General features: G+C 41.3%; 1 protein-coding gene across 5 annotated transcripts in view; it reads right to left on the bottom strand.

Annotated features, from left to right (window-relative positions):
• Positions 1-23,575, bottom strand: part of SEMA5B (semaphorin 5B) — a 271,124-nt gene that overhangs the window by 85,468 nt on the left and 162,081 nt on the right. For all 5 annotated transcript variants that reach the window (XM_032114157.1, XM_032114158.1, XM_032114156.1 and 2 more), the window contains exon 5: positions 18,570-18,615. In XM_032114157.1, the coding sequence (XP_031970048.1) occupies positions 18,570-18,615 (46 nt within the window). The remainder of the gene's footprint in view (positions 1-18,569; positions 18,616-23,575) is intronic.

A 23,575-nucleotide genomic window follows, 5' to 3' on the forward strand; every position in this document is an offset into this window, starting at 1 on the left:
GAGATGCCAGTTTTTTCTAGAAGGTACTGTGTTCCTCAGGTTTCTGCTACTGTCAGCAGATGCAGAAGCAAAAGCAGCACCTTGTGTCCCAGGCTCGGGCGTGCAGGGATTGCTGACGCAGGAGTTTCCATTTCCATCAACCATCCACAGTGCCCACAGGAGACTTCCCAACCTGCCCACGGATTGCGAGGTGATTTTGGTTCTCTGCTTGTGCTGCGAGGGCACCCCGAGCAGAGCCTGCCAGTCACATCACCCTTTGCTGAGTTATGCATGAGGAAGGAGGGCAGGAGGTGCTGTGCTGTGGCAGCTATTGTGCACTAGAGACCTGAACTGGCAGAGTTATTCCTTTCCCTGGGTTTTTATTTACATCTTCCTTTCCAGTAGCGGTACAAGGCACTAGTATGTTCAGAAAAAGGTACCTCTGAAAAAAACCAACCAATTTGCTTCCTAAATTCCATGTACAGGCCAAAAATCTCTTCGTCTCTTATTTACATTCACAAAATTTTTTTGGATCAGCTCATTTCACAGCAAGGTATGGAAACTTTTCTTCGAGTCTCCGGAGAGAAGAACATGGAGGGACTGTGCTTCTGGCCTGCATATAAAATCTGCCAACTGTAATGTAAATAAAGCAAATATTTACACACCCAACTGGACCAGTTTCGCTTAATCACATTCTTAGGGACTTTGCTAAATTGGGGCGCAGAGTCATTCCCACAGTGGCTGCTCAGAGGCTGGTTCATTCCTGTACAAGATGCCAGCCTCAGTCTTTCCATCCATGTTGTTTTGAATATCATTGCCTGTCAACACTGAAAGATTGAAATTCTCAGAACTCAGGGTTCCAACACATCCATACTGATGAACAGATTTCAGATGTCTAAAATATCACCCATAGATTCTTGCTGATAATGACAAATCCATTTCGCAACAGTTCCCCTATGTTTCTGTATACTTTGTAGTGTCTACATAATATGGCAGCAGTGTAGATCTACCCCTCTCTGGGCAAATGCTGTTGCATTTAAAAGAAATTGATAAATGCTGGGTCTTACAGCACTTAGAATAAAAAAGTCTTTCAAAGAAGTTCTATAGGCTGGATGCAGAAAATCCATGAAGAGGTTTTTCCATTTCTGTGATGTTTACTGTGAAAATATTTCTGCAACTCTTTAGCTATTTCTTGTCTATGTAATCCACCAGAACTTCTCCATAAATACTTGTTGCCTTAGTCTAAAAGTGGAAAGTTAAATTCCCTTTTTGAAGCATTGGTTCTCGTCTCTTGAGGACAAGTAACATTTACAGTGCTCCATAAAAAGTAACTTTTTGAAATCTAACTTTTTTATAATAAAACACAGTAGCTTAATACCCTAGAGGCCATTTCTGAAGTTCCAACACTGGTAATTTATTAAAACTGTGATAAGTATGTCTGATAAAAAGATAACTAATACCGAAAGAACAGAATGCCAAACTTCAATAATTAGTTCTGCTTCACACTGCAGTATATAAATTGCAGATCACTGCTGCGTGCAGTGACAGGTATGAGGAATGATCACGGAATTCAGTCGATTCATTGCGGGAAGAGGAGGGGGTTTGGATGAAGGGAATTGCATTGTGTGTTATCAAATTATTAATTGATTTCCCTTAAGTGATCTCAGATCCTTCAAGATGTAAAACTCAAGCTGTTTGCTCCATTTAAACCCATAGAGCCCAACAACAGACTGGCCCAGTCACATGGCTCTTCTGGAGTGGCTGGACAGTAACTCAGCTGGGGAAGACCTTAAATGTAACACTTGGAAGATGGAGGTTGGCAAACAAACAAACAAACAAGTGAAAAAATCCATCCGTGGGTTTCAGTTCCCACGACCTTAATCTCTGAATCAGACCTTCTCTCTACAAACAAATGTCAGCATCTTGCTATACAGCGATTGCTTTTGGCCTGGCATTTATTGGCTGCTGAACACAATCACTCACTCGCTCATGCCAGAGAAGAAGTGGCTGCTTCATACTGGCATAGTAAGGATGGAATAATCCATCAGAAAGAAGGACGTGCTCATTTTAAGAATGGATATTTCACTCAGTTCCAAATAACACCATCTTTGGATATTCATGTTTCTCTGCCTCCTGGACTGTTACCACATCCTTGCAAAGAGAAATGCAGTAGTCTGAGGTATGTTCCTCTGCCCTGGTTCACCTGTTGCACAAAATAATGGTGTCCATCCGCACTCAGCAGACCAATAGATAGGGAGGAGAGTTTTTAGAAGACTGACTTTGTTCTCTTGGGTTTCATTCTTAAGCCTTGCTGATTTAGAGTAGAGTCTGTCCTCCCACTTTATGTTTCCAGGCACACCTGGACAGGGCACCACTCTAACACCTGGCAGAGCAGGGCCCCAGACTCCAGTAAGGGAGCTCTACTCTTTTGATCAAGTTATCCCAGCCCTAATGAGGTCCTGTACCTCAGCTGAGTCATGGTCACTCACCCTGCTCATGGTCCTCCTGTATCTCAGATGCAAGATAAAATGCTTCACAGTTTTCCTCCTGTGCGCAGCTCTGCAGTAAGTGGGTAAACCCCTGTACCACAGTTTTGTGTCTGTGCCTAAAGGCACAGTCTGCTCTCCACTGCAAATGTTATTTTTTCAGAGAGCATTTTTAGCTGCTGTGAACTCTTTGCTGGTCAATGTTCCTGGTTTTCTCCCTTTCACAGCTTCAAAGTCCCTTGTTATTTACTTGTATTATAGAAGCACATAGAGGAGTGAACTGAGATTGTGACCCTTTATTTCTAGGCAATAAACATACTGTGGGAGAGAATTTCTGTCTGAGACCATTTACAATCTAAACAGAAAACACAGGCACATGGGAGGAAGGGAAAACCAGAAGCACAGAGGGGTCAACTGACTAGGAACAGCCACTGAGCATGTCAGAGGCAGAGATGAGAACTGACCTTTGCTCTCTTGAGGACTAAAAACTTTCCTGTCTAGCACAAATGACTTCTTAGACAGCATTTTTTTGCTAGTGTCATAAAATACGTCCACTGAATCAGTGGTGCGTGAGGCAGCGGGGCTAGAGATTAGAACAATGGGCAAGACTTCGTGTATCCTGTCCACTTCTTTCTGACATCTTGGGGCATGGCCACAGTCTCATCTACAAAAATAAATTTGAGTTTTTGTGCCTTCAACTTCCATTTGTCCTGCAGGAGATTCCATTAAACAACATAAGGTCTGTAAATCTGACACTCCCCCCTCTCTGCAGTGTCAGGTAGGAATTTACAGCTCCAGACTATGCATTCCCTTATCTAAAAGGAGCATTGTATGAGGCTTAGCAGATCACGGTTTCTACAGTGTATCCAAATGGAAGCACTGTACAAGTACAAGGTTTTATTATTAAAGACGATTGTCTAAAGATTTAGTAAAGAACATTTGATACCAAGTGCTAAAACTAAAACGGTATTTTCTAAGATAAACAACAGCCATGTACAGATTACAGCTTTTTTCAGCTCTTCAGGAATTTTAGTGTACAAAGAACATGTTACAACGGAGCAGCCGGCTCTGTCTTAGGTGCTGTCAAACTAAAATTCGTATTTGAAGCACGCAGATTATCTTGCCACTGCTTTATTTTCAGTAACTCTGCTGTAAAACATTTGTAACTTGATGCTGAATCCCATACAGAGGAGAATTTGAGCTTTTTTACATAATGGAATTTTGTCATCCAAATTTGCAGTTTTCATAGGACCTGTGAGCCTCCACTGCAGCCCAGGACTCCCTGTACAAGCCTGTGTAGGTATAGCCTTGCCAAAATGCATTATAAGTAAAGTGCAATAATAAATGAGGCATCAGGTAGCAGTGGACGGCGGAGCACCGAGAGACAACAGAGCACAACCGCACAAAAGGGAAAGGTCACAGCTCAGCAGCCACATAACTCATTGTGAGGTTTTCGTAACCAGAACAATTTTATTAAATCAGGGCTGGGATTCTTCTGAGACACAAAGGGGACACAAATGGGAGAAAGCAAGAGGAAAACACACATTAACCAAGGGCAGGAGAGATGCTGGCTTAATGGGCTGATTCAAAGCAGGGTAAACCTCTTACTGACAGTGATAAGCAGGTTTGTGGAAGACCCTTAAAACAAGCACTAATGCAATGCCACAAGGATACATCCAAAGAGAGGGGAATCAGTGTAGGGTACAAAGATGATGGAATGCAGAGCTGTCCATAATGATAAAGAAAGGAGTGCACGCTCCGCTCTGACTGTAAGCTGAGCTTTGACAGTTACATATTTACACAGCAATGTTAGATGAGCACTCCAACACGATGCTTTGGAAGGAAGATACAGCTCTGAAGGAGAGAGATAAAGATGGCACTGCATTTCTGTTTCCACTATCTAGTGTTTATATTTTTATCATTTTATGTAAAGAAAAATGTCAGTCTGTGACAATGATTTCATTTACTTGGTGATCTACTTCATCTACTTTGCTTTCATGTGCTTAACAGTGCAATGATTTAGTTGCAAGTTCTATATGGGAATGCTTATCTTTCCCATGAACGCTATTGTTTTTAAGCGTGAAAAAGCATGTATGGGCCCAAATATAAATTGATAGTTTCAGTAAGCTGGGATGCTAGTGAAAAAAGACCTTGAAGCTCCCACCTGTAGCCAGTTTAGAATGAATGATGACATCTAGAACTGGAGAACAGCAGAGGGGATGTCGGGGAAAGATGACTCTGTTTTTCCTATTAGTGCAGACCAAAAGCATACAGAAACTAAGATGAGCTTTTAGCACACTGGGTAATTAACAGCCACAGTAGAATTTGGTTTCTTGCCATGTCACATTCAGTTTACAGCTTAGGATAACAAACATTTACAAAATGTACTGGAGATTACAGAGACATAAGATTATATGTTAAATCAATAAAATAACTAAATAAAGAGGTTTAAATATACTGAGGGGAAAATAATTAAAGAAAAATTTCACTGCAGTCAAGCACAGGTCAGGAATATAAATACAGCTGAGGCACAGGCAGGTGCAGTTGTCACTGGCCAGGTGGGTATCACATAGTACTATTTCTCAGAGCACCAGCACTGTTTATTCTGTAAAGAACAGGCTTTGTTTTGGGGTTTCTTTTCTTCAGTTGATACAAACAAGGTACAACAAGCTATTTCTAAGTGAGCCAACGAATGGAGTCACAGCAATGGTTTCCCCTGATATAGTGGAAGCAATTCTTCTTTCGAGGCTCCTCTACCGCCAAAAGATGTCCATCTCCACCCCTTTATGTTCTTTGGCAGAGTCGCCATTCAGAACCAAATCCCTCCTTCTTCTTTGTGGCCTCTGCTGATAGATGTGACAAGACTTTTAAGCAGCCTCCTCTTACTGTTTTGCACAATGATTTCTGGAGTAGGAGGTTCAAAACCCCCTCCAATGGACCAGCCCATATTCAGTACAAAATCAATTTACCATGGCTATAGTCTCCTTTGTATTTCTGCATCAAGCAAAGCGATTTTGTTCTCCTTCACTTTTCTGCTCTGGGTTTCCTTGCCATTGTAACTCTTTGAAACTCACTGTTTATGGAGAAATGTTAAGGGTACTCCACTATACATTTTTTTCATTCCCTCCCCCTCTGCTTATGGACAAATCCTACACAGTCAATGGAGCGCAACTTTGTGCACCCGCGTTAAGGGTTCAGCTATGAAAAGCAACCTTTCCATATATGCTTCAAACCGAAAATGTAATCGCTGAAGCACATGTGAAACCTCTGTGTATTATCAGCTTTCTAAAGTGGGGAAGTCTTGCATTTTTTATTCCTCTCCAGGTTACATCATTGAATATACTTGTTCAGCATTTATTTGTTTGCTTTGAGAAGAAGCTAAAATAAGTTTAAGGAACTGTCCAATTTGGATCTGATTCTCACAACAATTAGGCTAAGATTCAGGAATCAAAATCAGCACTTCCTGCAGTATTAAAGAGACTAATGAAGAACTAAGATGACATTTTCACTGTTCTGTGCCTCTTGTTTTTCCTTAGGGAAATCACATCTATTGCATTGGGGGGTGCTAATACTCTTTCAGATGACAAACATGGCAATATATTCTCATTAAAATTGTGTAAGAGGTTGAACATGGTTTGAGTCTTGCCTTGGCTTGGAAAAAAAAAGGGGGCAGTGCACAATTAAACAAATAAATGTGCATGTGATTTACTTTATCCTATCAACATTCTTTTCTGGTTGTGCACTTAGGCTTAGTGTAGTACAACCAAAAGGGAAAAAAAAAAGGCACTGGAAATCTTTAATTAAGTGAAAGCTGCATTATTGAGACCAAACGAAAGCTTTGAGACTACTTTAATGAGCCAAGGCCAGTCTTGTGCAAGCCAGAGAGATTGGGAAAGTTTTGCAAGGCTGGCTGAAAACAGAGATCCTGCCTGAGCCTGCCTGTACCACAGGAACTTAAGTGAAACCAGACTCTCCCTCTTGCTCTTCCCCAATATAAAGTAATAGCTTTTGAGCTTCAATAATATGGGTAGAAAGGAGTCTTTGTACTTTCCCTATTCAGTTCAGCAGATGCATGTCTGAATTTCCATTTGTTTTCTAGCACACCCAGAAAAAATATCTAGACCTTGTTCCTACTATGATTTTGATGTCTACTGCAGAAACACATGAAGCACATGGACTACTCAGCTGCATACTGCTAGGCATTTCTGCTAAAAAATTAAAAGCCAATTCTGCCCCAGTGAGCCTAAATCCTAGGGTAGAGGTGAAACACAACACATGGCTGCAAAAAACAGGCAGAAACAACAAGAGGGACCAGTGAGATGACTGATATTTGCAATCAGGGAGTACATATGGTGCACAGGCAAGTGTGGTGTAAGCTTCCCAGGAAGGTGTGTTGGCAGCACACATAGATTTCGACCTTTAGACTCTCTGGCTTCTATGGGGTTTGGTGCTCAGCATCACAAACTGTCAGAAAACGCCATTTTTGATAAATCACTAATAACCAAGAATAAGTAGAACCTTTCAGAAATTACCAGGCTGGGCTGGAAGGGAAAGTCAGCAATGAAAAGTCCTCCATGTTTAATAAAAGAGATTTCAGTACTTTTTTATTGTTCTATAGCTACATTGCGCATTACATCTCTGCTGTCCTCCACCAGGTGCCTAACGTTCTTGATAAGCTAATTACAGCCTTCTGCTTGTTTCATGTCAAGCTTAACTCCCAGTCTGAGCCTAGCCTGCAGTTCTGGCATGTATTTTCCTTAATCTAAGACCATCTGTGCTCCATCAGCAAGGAACACTTAAATACAGAAAAAGTGAAGAACCAAAAGTGTAGAATTCCCTGTATCCTGCCTCCAACTCCTCTCCCCAGCACTTCCAATTAAGTGTGAAGCCAACATCCATCCAGTACTAAATACACTGGAAGGCTCTAAGGAGGCTACAGTTATCCACAGATGCAGCAATAGTTTTCAGTGGTCAGTAGGGAAATGACAAGCCAAAAAGGACCTGAATCTCTCAATTTCCTCATATCAAGAGCTTCAGAATTCAAATACCACCACGTCCCCAGCAGCATATACAGTGGGTGAGTCTAGCACTTGATCAGTGTAAATCAAATACTTGTCTCAGAGAAGAGCAAGGAGTCAGTTTGGGGAAAAGAAGCAATGGGGTTGATTTATGAAGAATCCAAATGGTATTTCTCAAATCTATTGTTTATTGGAAGTGCACTACAATTGAAATCAAAACTGGACTGCAGCATTAGGGAAGATGGCTCTCTGCCACTCCTGTCCCACCACCAAAATTTCAAGTGCTTCTAAGCCCTACTACACCCTCACTGCCCAGCCCAGCTGGACATAGCACCTGCCTGCTGCCACTGCCAGCGGCCAGAACCTGACCACTGTGCTCGGCATCCATCCACCCATCTTCCTCCTAAGGCTGGGAAGCAGATGCCTTCAGACTCCCTGCTTGGTCTGTCACAGTTTGCCTTGCTTCTGCCTCCTCTTCTCCAACACCAGACGTCAGCACCTGATGCTTCAGTGAGCTCTGCCAAGCTTCATCTCAACAAGGAATGTATTTGCTCCTTCTCCTGCAAAGATGGCTCTGGTGCAGTGTCTTTTATTCCTTCCTCCCAGATCCTCTGTTCTGTTCTCCGGTCTTCACTCTCCTGCCAACCCAGGATTTATTTTTCAATTTCCTTCAGTTTGAGTCCTGCCCTTACATTCCCACTTCCACCTGGCTCTTCCTTCACCTCCAGCACATTTGCATTTGACCTCTATGAAGGTCAAAGATTCCACAAATGAGTTTTGAGAATATGCCCTATAATTAAGATGAGGGAGTACAAAATGCTTCTACAATAGGATTAATGCAGCATACTTCTTTGTGCTTCTTCCATCTAGCTCCTTTCTGGTGGTTTTCAAAGCTTTCACATTTATCTTCTATTGAAAAAAAAATCTTTTCCTTGTTCTTAAATCCTCAATAACTGATCTCACAGCAAAAGCTACTAAATTTGTAACAATTATATTAGCCACATACATTTTTTCTCCTCTCACTGTGTTTACCACTATTACATTTATGAACCATTGATCATTCCTTTCTGCCCCATATATCAAAATTCTCTCCTCTTAGGCAATTGCAGTTTGTCTCTTCATTATCCCAGGCTAACTTAAGATTTTTTTTTCCCCACATTCTTCATAAAGCTTAAATCACTTCTTTCTGGGTGACCTTGCAGCCTATTCAAATGGCTGCAGACCTGTCAGCCCTTTTTCCTTACTTATAAGGAAGTAAAGTACTCTTTTTCTAAAACCCCAAAACCTTACTTTGTCTCCTGTCTGAAGCAAATAATTAATAATTAAAATAATGTATGGAATTATTGACAGAAAAGTGTTTCTGACAAAAACATATTTTTATTAACCCTCCCCCACATTCCTTCCAAGCTGTTCTCTTTGTTACATGAGTTTGCAGATTTATTCATATTCTAAGTGTTTTTATCTGAAGGGATACATTTGTACAGCATTTTTCCCCTAGCAGACCCCAACTATTCTATTCTTACATTCAAAGGTTTTAATTCAAAATGTTTAGAAAACAACTAGTGAAAAAGGGGTCCATTTTAAACACATAGACATGCTGGAATTGCCTAATTGCTTACCTAAAAAGCAGAGGCGAATATAACAACTGCTTAATACTACATCTACCTTAAATCAGAATATGACAATTTTGTAGCTCACAGTTATGGAAAATTTCCTACATTTACAAGTGCATGTAATCACATATAACATTAAGATCTTAAACAGAAAGCCACATATTTCAGAGCGTTTCAAAAGGACGAAGTGTCATTTTCTCAACTTCACATGTGGAGAAAGGAAAGCTCTGACTGGGGATAGCTGGAAACCACCTTACCTCTTCACAGCTGTCTGTAAGTGAAGCAGCCAGCCCATGCTATCCAAACTCTCCTTGCAGAGAATGGAGATAAATATGTCATTTTTTTGCATATGCCCTTCCCCTGACTCCTCACACTTGGTCTCCTCAGTCTCAGAATAGTCTCTACTTGGTCATGTCACTGATAAAGATGTAACAGATAGCTATAACCATGGTGTGGTAGCTTCTAGATGAAAGAAGCATTTCGGTGACAGTACAGTAACTTAAGATCATTGCTCCTATTAACTGCTCAAGCTACAGTGGCACCCAGCAACTCATTTATGCCCCACAGCCACATTCCCTCGCCCTCCTCCAGTGATATAACCCACCTTTCCTTTCCCATTGCCCACCCATTAGCAGGCTACCCACAGCAGCTATTGCCTGATCTTGTTCAGCTGTAGGTTTGCTGCTGCTTCTCCTCCAGCCAAAGAAAGGCTTCTGAACCTGCAAACTTTCCATCCTTCTCCAGTCAGGGTGGCTGGAGATGCCACAGGTATAGTCAAGGTTGTGCCTGTTTACCCATCTGTCCTCTTAGCATGTGGGTTGTGCTCTCCTTGAGCTCAGCCTGGGGAAGGCAGGTGAAACCTTGGAGGCCAAAGCTCTTTGAGGGTTTCAAAGGATTCAGGGATTCACCTACACCTGCCATGCTGAGACAGGATCAATATCCTGTGGGAGTGATGAGCAAACGTTCCCATCTCAGCTCCCCAGCTCTGGGTGTCTGGTAACAGCTGTGCAGGCCACATCTGTGACTGCTCCACAGCTCCAATAATCCCCTCCTATTAGTCATTCAGAACTGCTGCGCTTAAAAGAAGCTGTAAAACACACATCAGCTAAACTGTTACTAACAGAGAAAAGAAGATTATTTACCTAGGGAAAAAAGCACACATGGTAATATGAAATATGTTTACTATAAAATATTTTTTTTCTTTTTTGTAAAGAGCTCAACAGTTGGTTTTAGAGGAAATGTGAGGTCATTTGTGGGCCCTTGAGAGATGCAAATCAATAAATGGTGATTTTTTAATGCTCTCATTATAAATGACTGGATGCTAACAGGGTCAAACTTAATCCTGTGCAGAGAGCCAGTGCAAGGGACACGAATCATTTAGATCTCTCTTAAGCTCTGCTTTGAGAATAAAATGTAGATATTCCTCTGTATTCCCAGTCTTTTAAAAGCGCCAACCTGCTGGGTTTTTTTTGCAGTAATTGGCCCACGTACTCCACTGCTCATCTTGTAAGATGCCCAAGGACTCCTCTTCTGACTTCCCAGCGTGTGCGGCTCAGCTCCCACGCCGGGGATGGGTCGGGACGCCGTGTCCCAGGCAGGAGGAGCCCTTCACTGAGCGCACAGCGCTGAGCAGCCGCAGCCGCAGCCCCAGCAGGATGCAGGACCTGTGCTGGGATCCGTGGGCGGGCAGCTCCCACCGCCACAAAGCCGGGCTTGCCGAGCGGGGAGGCTGCGGGAGGGATCCGCTCCCCGCCAGGACAGGGTGCAGCGGGAGCTGGCCGTGCTCGCGTGTGGAACTCGATAGGTCACTGCTCCCACAGCGACTGCTCTCAGTCAAGGTGCTGCGTTAAACCCATCCTGTGCCGGAGCCCTCCACAACGATCGTGTCACAGAGCCTTAACTGCGACAGCAGCAACTCGGAATCGCTTCCTGTGCCTTGCAGTACGCCAGCCTTTACAGCCAGCGAATAAACCACTCCCATGTCTAAAAATATCCCACATACCTGAAGCAGTAAGAATTTTAAAAGCGTATTTTTATATAAATCTCATTTTGTATAAATGTTGGCTTAGGTAAGGTGTTGCCTACAACGAGAGGCTGATTTGCCTCTCAGAACATCTGCAGGGCTGGGTTTGTTGACAGCAGCCACAAATGAGTGAGTGTGTCAGAGCAGGGGACAGCCATAAGCACATGCAGATTCCCCAGAGCCTCCTGGAGCTGCTGGAGTGGGAAGCAGCCCACAGAGAAAAAAGGGCTAAACATGCAAACCAAAATATATTTTGCAATGATAAAGAAGCAACATTGGTGACAGGAAATGAGAAGTCCAAGGAATTTATTTTTCTTTTGATTTTTCATTTTTTTCTCTTCCCTTTCTAAAGGATGTCTAATGGTCCTGACTGTAAGTTGCAAGAAATAAGAGCATTAGTCTTCATTCCCTACACATAAAATGCCTGACAGGGTTTTATCAAATAAAGAGTCCAATATGCTACTGTTATCAGTAAGTGACTTCAGCAGCTAATTAAATTCTCAGTTTCTAAATCCTGCTCACAATGTCTGCTGATAAAGACCAAGACTACCCCTGCAGTAATTTTGGCTTCTAGGTGAGGTGAGGCAGGGAAGGAGGGAATGACAACTAACAAATTACCCAGGGAAGCAGGCTGGCAATCCACAGCTGACATTCATCATGTGAACCTCTCACTTTACTGTGCAAGCATAACAGGGTAGTTCCCCTCTGGATGCAAATCAGCTCCATGGCCTTCATTCACTCCAAGAAGGCTGCCCTGCTTAAAGTACAAATCCAAACAGGTACAGCTCCTGGACCTCCACTATAGGGGTGCTATACCCTATGTATGTGATCCTCCTGTGTATGGGTACATATATAAAAATAGATATGTAAATATATATATAGAAGAGGTTCCTATACCATGCCTAAATACTCACTTTAGAGAGCAATTAGATTGATCATGACTAGACAGTACACTCTGAGCCAGTTTAGCAGACCTATGAATGTGCATATTGAAATATTTTTACTCACTAGAGCGTGCAGTATGTTCTTAAATCAGAGACTTCTCAAAGGAAAACTGGCATTTATTTAAAGTTAAACCTGGGCTTAAAAGCTTTGCTGATTATAAATGGACTCATGAGCTGGGTTCTCTCAGACAGAGAGGGGATGCTGTGTTCAGAAACCACTCAACACTATGGAGTGTGAGAGATTTGCTTTTTCTGCTCTCTGAACTTCAGCTGATGAGTAACATCAGCAGAAGTTTGGTTCCCAACAGCAGATGCTGGAGCCCATCACAGAGTACAGTTCGCTGCAGTGAGGAGCTGGAGAAATGTGTCCTTGAAGGATGAGGTGTGGCCTTCAGACATGGTCACCTCCAGTCTGACATGAATTATTTTCGTCCCTCATCTCTCACTCCACAAAGAAATTTCTCTCTTACATAAATCTTGGGAAGGAAGACTTGCACCTGAAAGCTGCAATCTAGCTCTTGACCAAACGTTTTAAGGAAGGGAATATTCAGGGAGTAGATTTTATTTGGGGACACGAAACCATAAGAATAAATAGCTGAATTTAACAGAAAGTTTTTCCAGGCAATATAAGCTTTATTATGGAATACCTTTAAACCTCTAGGCTGAGAGTGAGAAGTTTTGGGTGCAGATTTGGAAGGTGATTTATGAATAGATTTATATGTTAATCTGTTAATAAAAAATGTTTCATACTGATAAAATATGTGACAACCTGAACTCAGCTATGAGCCACATATTAAAGACTGCATCTGCTCTAGTAGAGATTTTGATTATGTTTTTAAATGAGGGAACTGCATTGGCCTGAAAATAAAGAAATAAACATTATATCTAGAAATATGTGCCATATAACTCAAATGTGTATCTGAGAATCTGCAAGAAACAAATAATAAACTGCTTCTGGAAACTGAAGCTTATTCCTGAATATTTCAAAATAGAGTTCCTGTCAGGCGACTCAATGGTACATAAAGATAGACAAAGTATTCTTACTCTTTCCCAAAATTACTTCCTAAACTAGATTTTAAATTGGATGATAATCTTGACATTCCAACTAGATTGAAGAAATAAATACCTTCAGCAAAGTTGGGCACCCCTGGACTTGCACTGCATATCAATGCCTAATTGTCTCATGATCTTTGAAAGGATATTTTGAAAAATAGGAACAGTTCTGGCTCAAGGATGTTTCTGCAAGGAAATCTGAAATACAATACTTTTACCTCTCTTTTACTGGCAAACCCCACAGCACTTTATAAAGAAGTGCTACAGCCCTATTTCACGTGTGAGCCAACACCAGGCAGACAAACTGGGCAGATGAACTTTACCTCAGGCATCCATGGGCAGAGCCAGCAGTACGAATTTGGCCCTCCAAGCCCCATCTGGTGCCTCTCCAGCAACTCTTGGGGATGTAAGATTTATCTAATATTTGCAAGATTTCTGATGAGTGCCAGGGCTTTATGAACATATTGTGAATCCTTAACATCTCTCAGTGAAGTATTTTCACCAGGAAAGATCACTTGAGTGACAATTTGTGCTGTAAACTATACTACTCACTGTTCCCCACTGATTTTGTTTATCATATTTTATTCAACTATACAGAGAAAAACCAAGTTAAACTCTGCCACCTCTCCTCACACTTCTATACACTTGCAGAGCATGTTTCTCATCAGCAGACATAAGTGTGGCACTACGGAGCTCTAAAGAAGTAGAAAATAATGCATTTAATGCTCGGTTTGATTCAAAGTGCAAAAGACAAAACCTGTTCCATTTGTTGCTATGTGACATATTGAGGACTGATAGCCAAGTTTTATTATTATTATTAACTACACTTTGTTGATACGTGCTGTTGATTTACCAGTGATTATGCCACAGAGTTAAAGATCCCTTCAGGGAGTAGCAGAGAGGGAAGTGTGTCTTCAGGAGCAGCTGTACAGTTTAAGAGCTTCATCTCTGTAGCAGGGATGTTGCTGCTTCTTAGATTGAGGGGAGAAAAACTGGAGTAAAACCATCCTTACCAGAAATGAACTGGATAAGTGGCTGCAGTTCATCTGCTACAGGACACTATGGAGTTGTTTTATCTCTATTTCAGGTTTGAAAAAATGCTCATTCCAAAACCCCAACAATATCAGCAGAAAGAAATTTATTTCAGTAAGGTTCAGATCATGATTTAAGAGCAGATACTGCCTCAGTATGTTGATAACTTACTTTAAGCTTGGTTTTAAGTCTTATGCCTCAGTGGGACTGAGAAGTTCATCAGGTTTTGCTCTGGTGACTGGATAGCACTCTCCAAAGTGCCCATGTGAATATAGGGGATCTTATTTAGAAATGTGGAGCCACATTTCAGAAGCAAATGAAGTTGTGTGTTCTGTAGCATTTTCATGTTCTGCAGTGGGGTAACAGTAGATCTGTAATTGTAGACCAAGTTGGTACTGGACAGCGTGGAACTCCACAGGCAGTCCCTCCTAATTCAGGTTTATGACTACCGGGGAACTCACACTCTCTCTCTGTCCTTAACCCACACTTCAATTTTTGTCCTTAGGAAAAAATATTAAATAGTCAATTAAAACATATTTTTATCTCAATTTTTTAAAATCTTTGTTAGGTGAAATAACTTATGTCTTCCAAATAGTTTTGCAACAGGTGCACTTACTTATTCATTCACAGTGTGTAAAAATATAGTACAGACTCTTGAAGTATTTTAAATACTTAAAATACCACTAGCCTGACATATCAAAACACGAACTTCACAGGGCTGCTTAAAAACTTTTTTTATAGGAGATGTTCCATTAAAAGAAACAATTGAAACCAAAATATTTTATGAAATTCTTGCATTTTCTATTACACTTACCAGATGAGAGTCCAGAAGGACATCTTAGATCCAGAGAGAAGGGAAAGGGAAAGAAGAAAGAGGAAAGGAAAATGAAAAAGAAAGGGAAAGAGGAAGGGGAAAAAGGATGCCCCAAACAAACAAGGACAAGTGTTTGAGATGAGAGAAATGCACATATAAATGCTCTCTTTTGATACTTCAGAAAATAACTTGACCCAGAGTATTTGCATGCCAATTAACCATGTGTCTATCTCATTCTCCTTCAGATTTTACAAAAATGTCGAAGAGGTTTGTTTTCATCTCAGTGCAAAAAGGTTGGAAATCTTTGTATCTCAAAAAGGTTGGAAAAATAATTTCCTACTTAGTTCAATTGAGAACTGAGAATCCAGGTAAAATCACAGTGAGCAGGGGGTAGGCACTGCACTGTGATTTATGAAATGCCAGCCAAGTAGCCTGCTTTTAACACACACCCCAGAATAGTGCTCCTAGCTAAGAAATCCCAATCAGTATTGTGCTTTTTTTAAAAATTTGCTCAAAGGCTTATGTTTTTAAAATGACCCTTCCACCTACTCTATTAATTACCAACTCCAGTATGAAACTGACTTTTCTATGGCCTCACCATGAAAGCTGCAGATTAGGAGCTAACCTTCTTTCAGATCCACGCATAAATTAACCAGCATGCTCTCCAAGTGCACATCATTTTAAAAAAGTGTTCTATAAAATGTCTAATAATGAGAGTTTACAATGCATATAAGACAATAATTTAAATATGGACATGAAATGTTGCAGAGATTTTGTTTAAAAGAGATGTTAAACATTTAGGGAAGATTATCCATTTTAAAATTGTGCTTCTTGACTGCTGCAAGAATTTGAGTGGTACATGCCAACGTTTTCAATATTAACAGGTGGTTTTGGATACCCCACCTCAAGATGCTGATTTTCGGTAATTTTTTAACAAGGTGCTTCAATTTTGGCAAGAAAAAGAAGTAGACAAAATCACAAATGATCCCCAAAATACCTGGGCCTCAGCTTCCTGAGGGATATTGAAGTTCAGCCAAAAATGTTTTTCACAAAAGTATTAACTACCACCAAAGTTTCTCATGCAACTAAAACTCATTTGGTGAAAAGCTTCACAGGTTCCAAATGGAAATTCTGAAACACATTTTGGAAACAGAGGAGGAAGAAAAATCTCTGAGAAGTCAGGACATTTGGTTCTGTGGAGCAGAAAATGAGCTTGTTCTGTTTCAGTTTTTGCTAGTTCTCTAGTAAAAGATCACTAATTCTCATGTAAAAGATCTAGGAGAAACAACCTCAGCACAACCAATAAAAAATTCTAAGTGAGGAGGAAATATCAGCACATGGTAGACCAGATGAGAGATAAGAAAGGAAAAGAATTGACCCCTTATTATAAAGGGGCCCAAGAGCTGACACGTCCCAAAACTGACCTCTTCCTTCATTCCCCTGAAATCAAAATTCTTTTATAGGGTAATGCTGTCTGTTTTACACAGCTCTTAATCAGAAACTTGCCCACATAATATTCAAATTTGTCTTTTAGTCTACTACTGCAATTCCAAGACAGTAACTTCCTATCTAAACTCTGTGTCATGCCTTTTTCCCACAGGGACAGTGCAGCCTCAGGATACAGCATGAGAACACTTAGGAAAAAACAGCTTTAAACTTCATTGAACCATGCTTTGAGGGGTACATTCCTCACACTGCCAGACTTTGTCTCACAACCAACATATCCTGCTGTCTCCATAGAAAATGCTTCTCATGTTTCTGCCCTCACCTCATGGAAGTACAAATGCAAGGGAGCAGATATTTGTCAGCACAAACCTGCACCACGAAGCAGATTTAGCACCACTGGCAGGATGATAATGAAGTCGCATGAGCAGAAATAAATCAAAATACAATCTCAAGATGAAAAACTATCCCGATTCAGGCCTGGCAAGAGCTACACTGTCTTTTACTTACAAGCAAAGACGAGATACAAAATAATGCAAATTAACATTGTAATTATTTCTTAAACTGCACTCTCACCCCTATAGAGCTAAATGCAGGTTCCTGGCATTTCTTGTCTCGCTTTCTGATCCGACCTTTAAAATGATGCACAGCGAAGGGAAGGTGGTGCCTTTAAACCGCATCATGAGCTTTATGGAGACAAGCCAAGCAGCTACTTAGGCAACCATTAGGTCGGGAAACAATCACTTCCATCATTCCCAACACGTGTGTCAACATAATTCCATGCTCTCTTTGTCATGCAAAAAGTTTTGGCAGAGTAACCGGATACACCCAGAAAGCAGGAGCGAACTAAGCTCATTATGTTAACCGGAGATCCCACAGCAGCCTCCAGTGCCATAGAAGGAGACTTCCCATGTCTTGCAGTGTAGAAAAGGAAACTCACTGCACTGAAAAGGGCCCGGGCCAAGCCTGACTTCAGAAGTGTATGAGCGAGATTCACAATTGTGTCTCGTGGAAGGGGATCCTTGACAAGCACCAGAGGCTGTGTCAGGCAGTGTGATAACAGGTACTGAAGAAGGTGTGACACCTCTCATAGCTACAAAGACTTTCCTCTCCTGTGTGCTCGCTGGAAACCTTCCAGCCATGCTAATATGGCTCTGCAAAGGGAAGGCACTGCCAAATGGGAGTAGCAGTTTCTCTAACTCTTTTTTGTTGTCATTGGTAAGTCTGGACTTTGTTTTCTTTTTAAAGGAAGATTCAATTCATTTTACAACCATTAAACATCTTTTCTTCTCTCCAGCTATACTTGTAACTCTTACCAACAGCAAGAGGCTTGTGCACATCAGAATGGCTGGCAATTCTGCCCTAATGGCTTCTTTGTGTGGTCAGGTACAGGAGCAAGGCCTCTCAGCCTGTCTGAAAAAATGCTGAATACATCTTTGGTGACCTAGCAACTATAGAAGATGGTAAGTATCCCAGAGCGTAAGTGTTAATTTATTTAAAGATAAGTAGCTGGTGTTTTCGTTAACAATTTTTGCTGCATCCTTCAATTCCAGATTCAGTGCAGTGAGAGTAAAGTTCTGATACTGCTGGATATTTGCAAGTCCTTTCAAACTTCAGCTGCTTTGCCTTGGTAAAGGCAATGGTAACACACCTTTTTCAACCCATTTTGCCTCTGGAATGCTTGCAAGTCCAATCGTGGTTTTACCAATGCATTCAGCAAAACACAGCTCCTCAACAATCCATGTTCACAAAGGCCTACAAGGGCTGAAATGAGGATGGATGAGAATAGTAAAACCTTCTCTGGCATGTTGCTGACACCTCTAAAGAAAGCCAAGAGTTTCTATTGATTATTGTGTTTAAGCCTGTATCAGTCACACTATATGCTTTCTTCCTTAAGATGCCATATTTTTGGCAGATGCCATTACCACCCAAATATTCAAGAATCAAAACCAGAATGCACCATCCAAATGGGCAAGTGTAGCAGAACCTTTCCCCCAGCATTATCGCTGGAGTGGGAATAAGCATCTGGTTCTGACTTTGTCTTCTCCCTGCTCCACCACTTTGGGCAAATTTACACTATATAGGCTTCTGAAAATATACATCAAATATTACAGAACTTTCATTAATAAGTCAAATAAAATAAGAGAGTGAAAAGTGAACATACCTGAATAAGAGAAACGTTGTGTAGACTAAGTCTGAAGAGGTAGTTCCTGCATGAACAAGCAGAAAAATTACAAACTATTAGGCTACCAAGGAAGGAAGGGAAAAGTTATTAAAGCAAGTAATAGTTTTTTGTCATTCATGTCTACAAACAAAAGGTTTTCCTAGACTCTTCCCCACCAAATACAAAAGCAGTTATATGCCTATTCATTGACTTGTTCATCAGTGTCTTAGTGAACCTGGTAACAAAGTTCTGACCAGGTCCTAATATTAAATATTCCAGAATCCATAATGAAGAACCACAATGAAATCCCAACCATAAAGGGCCATTTGCAAACTCTCAGCAGGCTTTAGTTCAAGTCCGTATGGGCTGCAGTCATGTTTTTCACTGAATTCTGAGAAAACTGGGATTGGACAGAAGCCAGCTGGAGCAGAGCTGACTTCCTAGTATGCTCCCCCAAGCCTGTCCTTGTGGGAATTCCCATTCAGGACTTTCTGGAAGAGAAGAGTGCAGATACTTCTCAGTGGAATTTCTCTGCACAGAAAATCAGCAGGGAAATCAAGGCAGTGACTGTAGATATTCCCAATCCTCCTGTCATCGTCTCTTCACATGTAAAGCAAGGGAATTCCTGACAGAAGTCACTGTAGCATGAGATACCACATATCAGCCAAGCGCCTGTCACCCTTCTTCTGAATGTTTGTATCCCATCACAAATAGGAAGCAACACATATTTGCATAAATGTCTATAGATAAGGCTTAGATAACAGGATTTATCTCACATTTTTGCTTGCTAAGACAGTGCAGTTACCAGGAATCAGCTGACATGTTAAGTCATAAGGACTGGATTGTGTGCTTGAGGCTTTTGGTTGCGTCTAACTTCATTTTTTTGCATCCCATCTGTCAGAAGTCTAAAGAGCTGTGATCCTTTTCCAACATCACTGTCACCACAGTGTCCCAGAGAAGACACATTTATATCATACGAGGTGAATTGAACTATGCATCTGGAAGTGGCTCTGTTTAAATGGTAGAAAGTGCAGCTTTGATGATACAGTTTCATCTGCTCTAGAAGTGCCAGTATACAGACATTCCCCCACCTAGTGAAAATGCAAGTTCCAGCCCTAGGTCAGCTAACCCAGAGGAAAGATCCTATAGTGATGAAAAGATCTTAAGGACTCTTCTGAAGAGCCTTCTTTAGGGTCAGTACAGCAGCACACTCTGCCCAAGCAAAGAAAGCAATTCAAACTTTGGCATGTGAAAGATTCATATTGGGTCACAACCACCACAAGAAGGCTTGAGCAATTTTTCATCCTTCTGTTATGTATCACTTGTATATCACCTAAATCGTAAACATAGAGTTGCCTCTGTACTTGTCCCAGTTCCATAAATAAATCAAAAGCTCTCAAATGCTGCTAACTGTTAATGTAAGAAGGATGAGGAACAAGGATGATGGGGAACTCGGGAAGTCAAACTGCTGATACCAAATCTTCAGCTGATATAGCTCTGACTTGCACCATCGTATTCTCTGCTGGGACTGGTTACCCAGAGAAGAATGAGACCCATTAGCAATATCTGAAGAAAATGTATCAGTGATTATTACACCTCCTATAAGTACACAGAGAAGTATACAGACACAGACACACAGAGGAAATCTCCATCCTCTCTCCTAGTCCTGTCACTGAAGATCCAGTAGTTCTTTTGTACAGTCTGAAACCCTATTCTGTCTCAAAGGGCTGCATACTTTCCCAAAAAATTTTGTTATTAACTCTTTAGCATCAGCATCAGACTTGAATAGAGGTGCATGCAGCAAACCAGAAGCACTAAGCTACACACATCTAAAATTTCAAAATGAAGATAAATTCTCATCCAGTGATGGATCTGACAGCTCCCTTAGAGACACCACATAGCTACTCACACCAAAATACTAATGCAACTCCGGGACATGAGGTATCATGGAATAAGCCTTCTCCTGGGGAAAGCCTACAATCCTACAATACCCTCAGGAAAAAGTTCTCATAACTAGGGACTTGAAGTTTCTCTCCTGTTGTTAAGCATGCTATTTAAATGCATTGATTTTGGAAGTCTTATAATGCAGATTTCAGCTCCTTGTTCTAGGCTTGCAAAAAGCTGGACAGTTTGACTAGGTAGTAAGTTTTAATATTAGGGGGTTTTTTTCCCCTGATAGCACTGCAGACCAAATTCAACCAAAATACCTTTAATGAAAGAGACATATACAAAGGACACAATTTTCATTGCACTCAGCCAAAACAGATGCAGACAGGGATAGTGTCCATTTCAATAAAGCCAGTCTGTGCTCCCAGTGACTGCTGTGTAGCACCTGGACAAAGCCACTTGGGTGGCTGAGACCTAAACCAGGCAGGAACATAATGCTAACGTGAATAGCACAATGATCTTCCAAAAGCTTTATACTAACCTTAGCTCTCTAAGTCTGACCTTGAGGCTTTCTTGCAGAAAGGAGGGTCTCCCTACTTTTTTATCAGCTTGCCTCACCTGGTGTCTGTACAGGCACTGGCAGTTTCTTTTTGTTTGTTTGATCCTTCTCACATCCTACCAGCAGCAATACAAACACCTGTAGGCAAACTAGGCTATCAGAGACACCTCCTGACTACAGCTGACCTGCTCAGCTAGAACTGACTAATCCTTAATTAACAACATGCTCTTTTAACCATACTTGTTCTGTAAAGCTAAACCAGGAGTAAAACGCCAAAGGGAAAGAGCTGCTGAATCAGACAGCACCATTTTTATGAACTGCATTTTAACTGCAATTTCAGTCCAAGAATGAGCAAGGTCTCTGAATGACAGGCATGGTTTATTGTAGCTAGAATTGCCCCATTTGTGTCTTTTTTTTCTGCTTGTGTTTGAAGTTATGTCTGCTTAATACCTTGCTGAACTATAATTTAGAGCAGCTGAAGGAGTATGATTAAGAAGTATATAAGAACACTGAGATCTCCACATGAATGCATGAGGTACCTTCTTGGTCTTTTTTTCATTTTTTTTCCTCCCATTCTCCCTTGTTAAGTGAATGCCGGTTAATTCCTTTCTCTCCTAAATTAAACCCACCAGCCTAGGCCAGAAGAGCAATTGCCTGGTGCAGCCAGGATATTCAAATACCCTCCTTCTTCTGTATAAAAAGCTGGTGCACAAACTTGGAGGGATAGGACAACCTTCTTAATTGCTGTCCTAAAACGTCACACCACAGTGTTAAACACAAGCTTTGTTTCACCCCAGATTTGGCTGCATTTCAGCCAGTTCCAGAGCAAGTGATTACACTCCTCTGAGTGCTCTGGGACAAATGACATTATGCCTCCAACTACTAATTATTATTACAACTAACCTTATTTTTCATAAACATCAGTGCCTTTCTGAAAATGCCCATGTTAAACAGTAATGCCCTGAAGTCTCAGGCAAGGCTGTATTAAGACACACAGTGGGCTGATGATGGTTCCTCTGGAGATTGATTCTCAGCCAATGCCAGTTTAAACAACCTGAGGGCAGATCCTCTCTCAGTCACCTCTGATTGCAGGGGGATATTATCCCCCAGCTCAGATATACAACATTAGCTGCTGTAAAGACTGTCCTGCTCTATAAAACCTAGGCTTAAAGAATTTGCCATCTGAATACATACAGAAGAGAGAAAAAGACACATCACTCTCATTTAAATTTAAAGCACAGACTGAGCAATTTAGCCAAAATCGCAGAGTATATCTGAAGTATAACCAGGAGCTGATCTCCTGGACCACTAGTTTATGCCCTAGTTAGGAGAATAACTTGCCCTCAATGTTGGGGCACAGCATGTAAACCTGTACTGAAGTGTCATTTACACTCATGGGTAGATGTTGAATTACTTTCTTGAACTGGGAGCCCTATGCTGTGTGCATATGAACGGAGCCAACCTGTAGCCGAAATCCTGTAAATGAAAGTATTTGTTACTTGGCTTCATAGTTTGTATTTCACTGCTTGTAAAATGTTTAAGAGCTTACTCTGCCTGGTACCTGGTATGTACCAGAGCAGCAAGAGAGCAGCTGAGATGTGTTTCAGAAAAGGTTGTGGAAGAATATACCCACTTAAATCTGTTTGCCGTGACATTTCCAAGTCAAATCTGCTTATTAAGTATTTATTTCATGCAGCCAAGAGCACCTTGGGAGAACTTTGTAACGTGGTGCCCATGGACTTATGGGCATTGGTTACACATCGCTTGGCCTTAAAACAATTTACTTTGAAGGCAGAGCACTTCGGCTATGATGACACCGAGCAACAGAGATACAAGACAAATTTAAGCCTTTCCATTGGGAAGCCACATAACAAGAGTGTTTGAATAATAACAGAGACTCTTCATCTTAGGAGCTCTGAAACTATAAGGGTTGCAACATGCTTCAGTTGCTCATTCAGGCCTCTTTTCAGGCACCACATCTGTCAGCACCGTACTGGATGATTAAAAGGTGCTTCCTCCTAATTAAGAGAGAGCAGCTTTTCAGTTCTGCTGTGGTAGATCAGGAGGAACATCCTTGCAGTCGATGGACTGATCATGTATACATGAAAGGCTATCCTAGCTTCAGAGTATTTTTGCTATCTAAATGAGTGAGGCTTGTTCACATTTCCTAACTCCTCACACACCAAGAAGGTAACAAAACCTCTCTGTATTTCAGAACAACTCCTGCTATCAAATTTGGAGCCATGAGAGCCCACATGCTGACCACCATCAGAACCTCTGAGGACTTGGACATGCACACACAAGAACTGACAATATACTGCCTTAACTCAGCTGGTCTCTATCACTCCATGTTACACCTGCTCATTTGTTGCTACTTCCCTACACTTTATAGTAGGCATGAGAAGCTCCCTCCTCCCTCCTTACAAGGCAGGTTCTCCCTCTCTTTCTAGGCAATTACTCTGCAAGTAGAAACAAATCCAAGAGAAGCTGATAATAATGTTTGATCATGCAGAAAAAATACATGTTGAGAGAATGTTGTGGTTTAACCCCAGCCAACAAC

The sequence above is a fragment of the Corvus moneduloides genome, chromosome 7 (assembly GCF_009650955.1).
Source record: "Corvus moneduloides isolate bCorMon1 chromosome 7, bCorMon1.pri, whole genome shotgun sequence".
In the NCBI taxonomy this organism is placed as follows: Eukaryota; Metazoa; Chordata; class Aves; order Passeriformes; family Corvidae; genus Corvus; species Corvus moneduloides.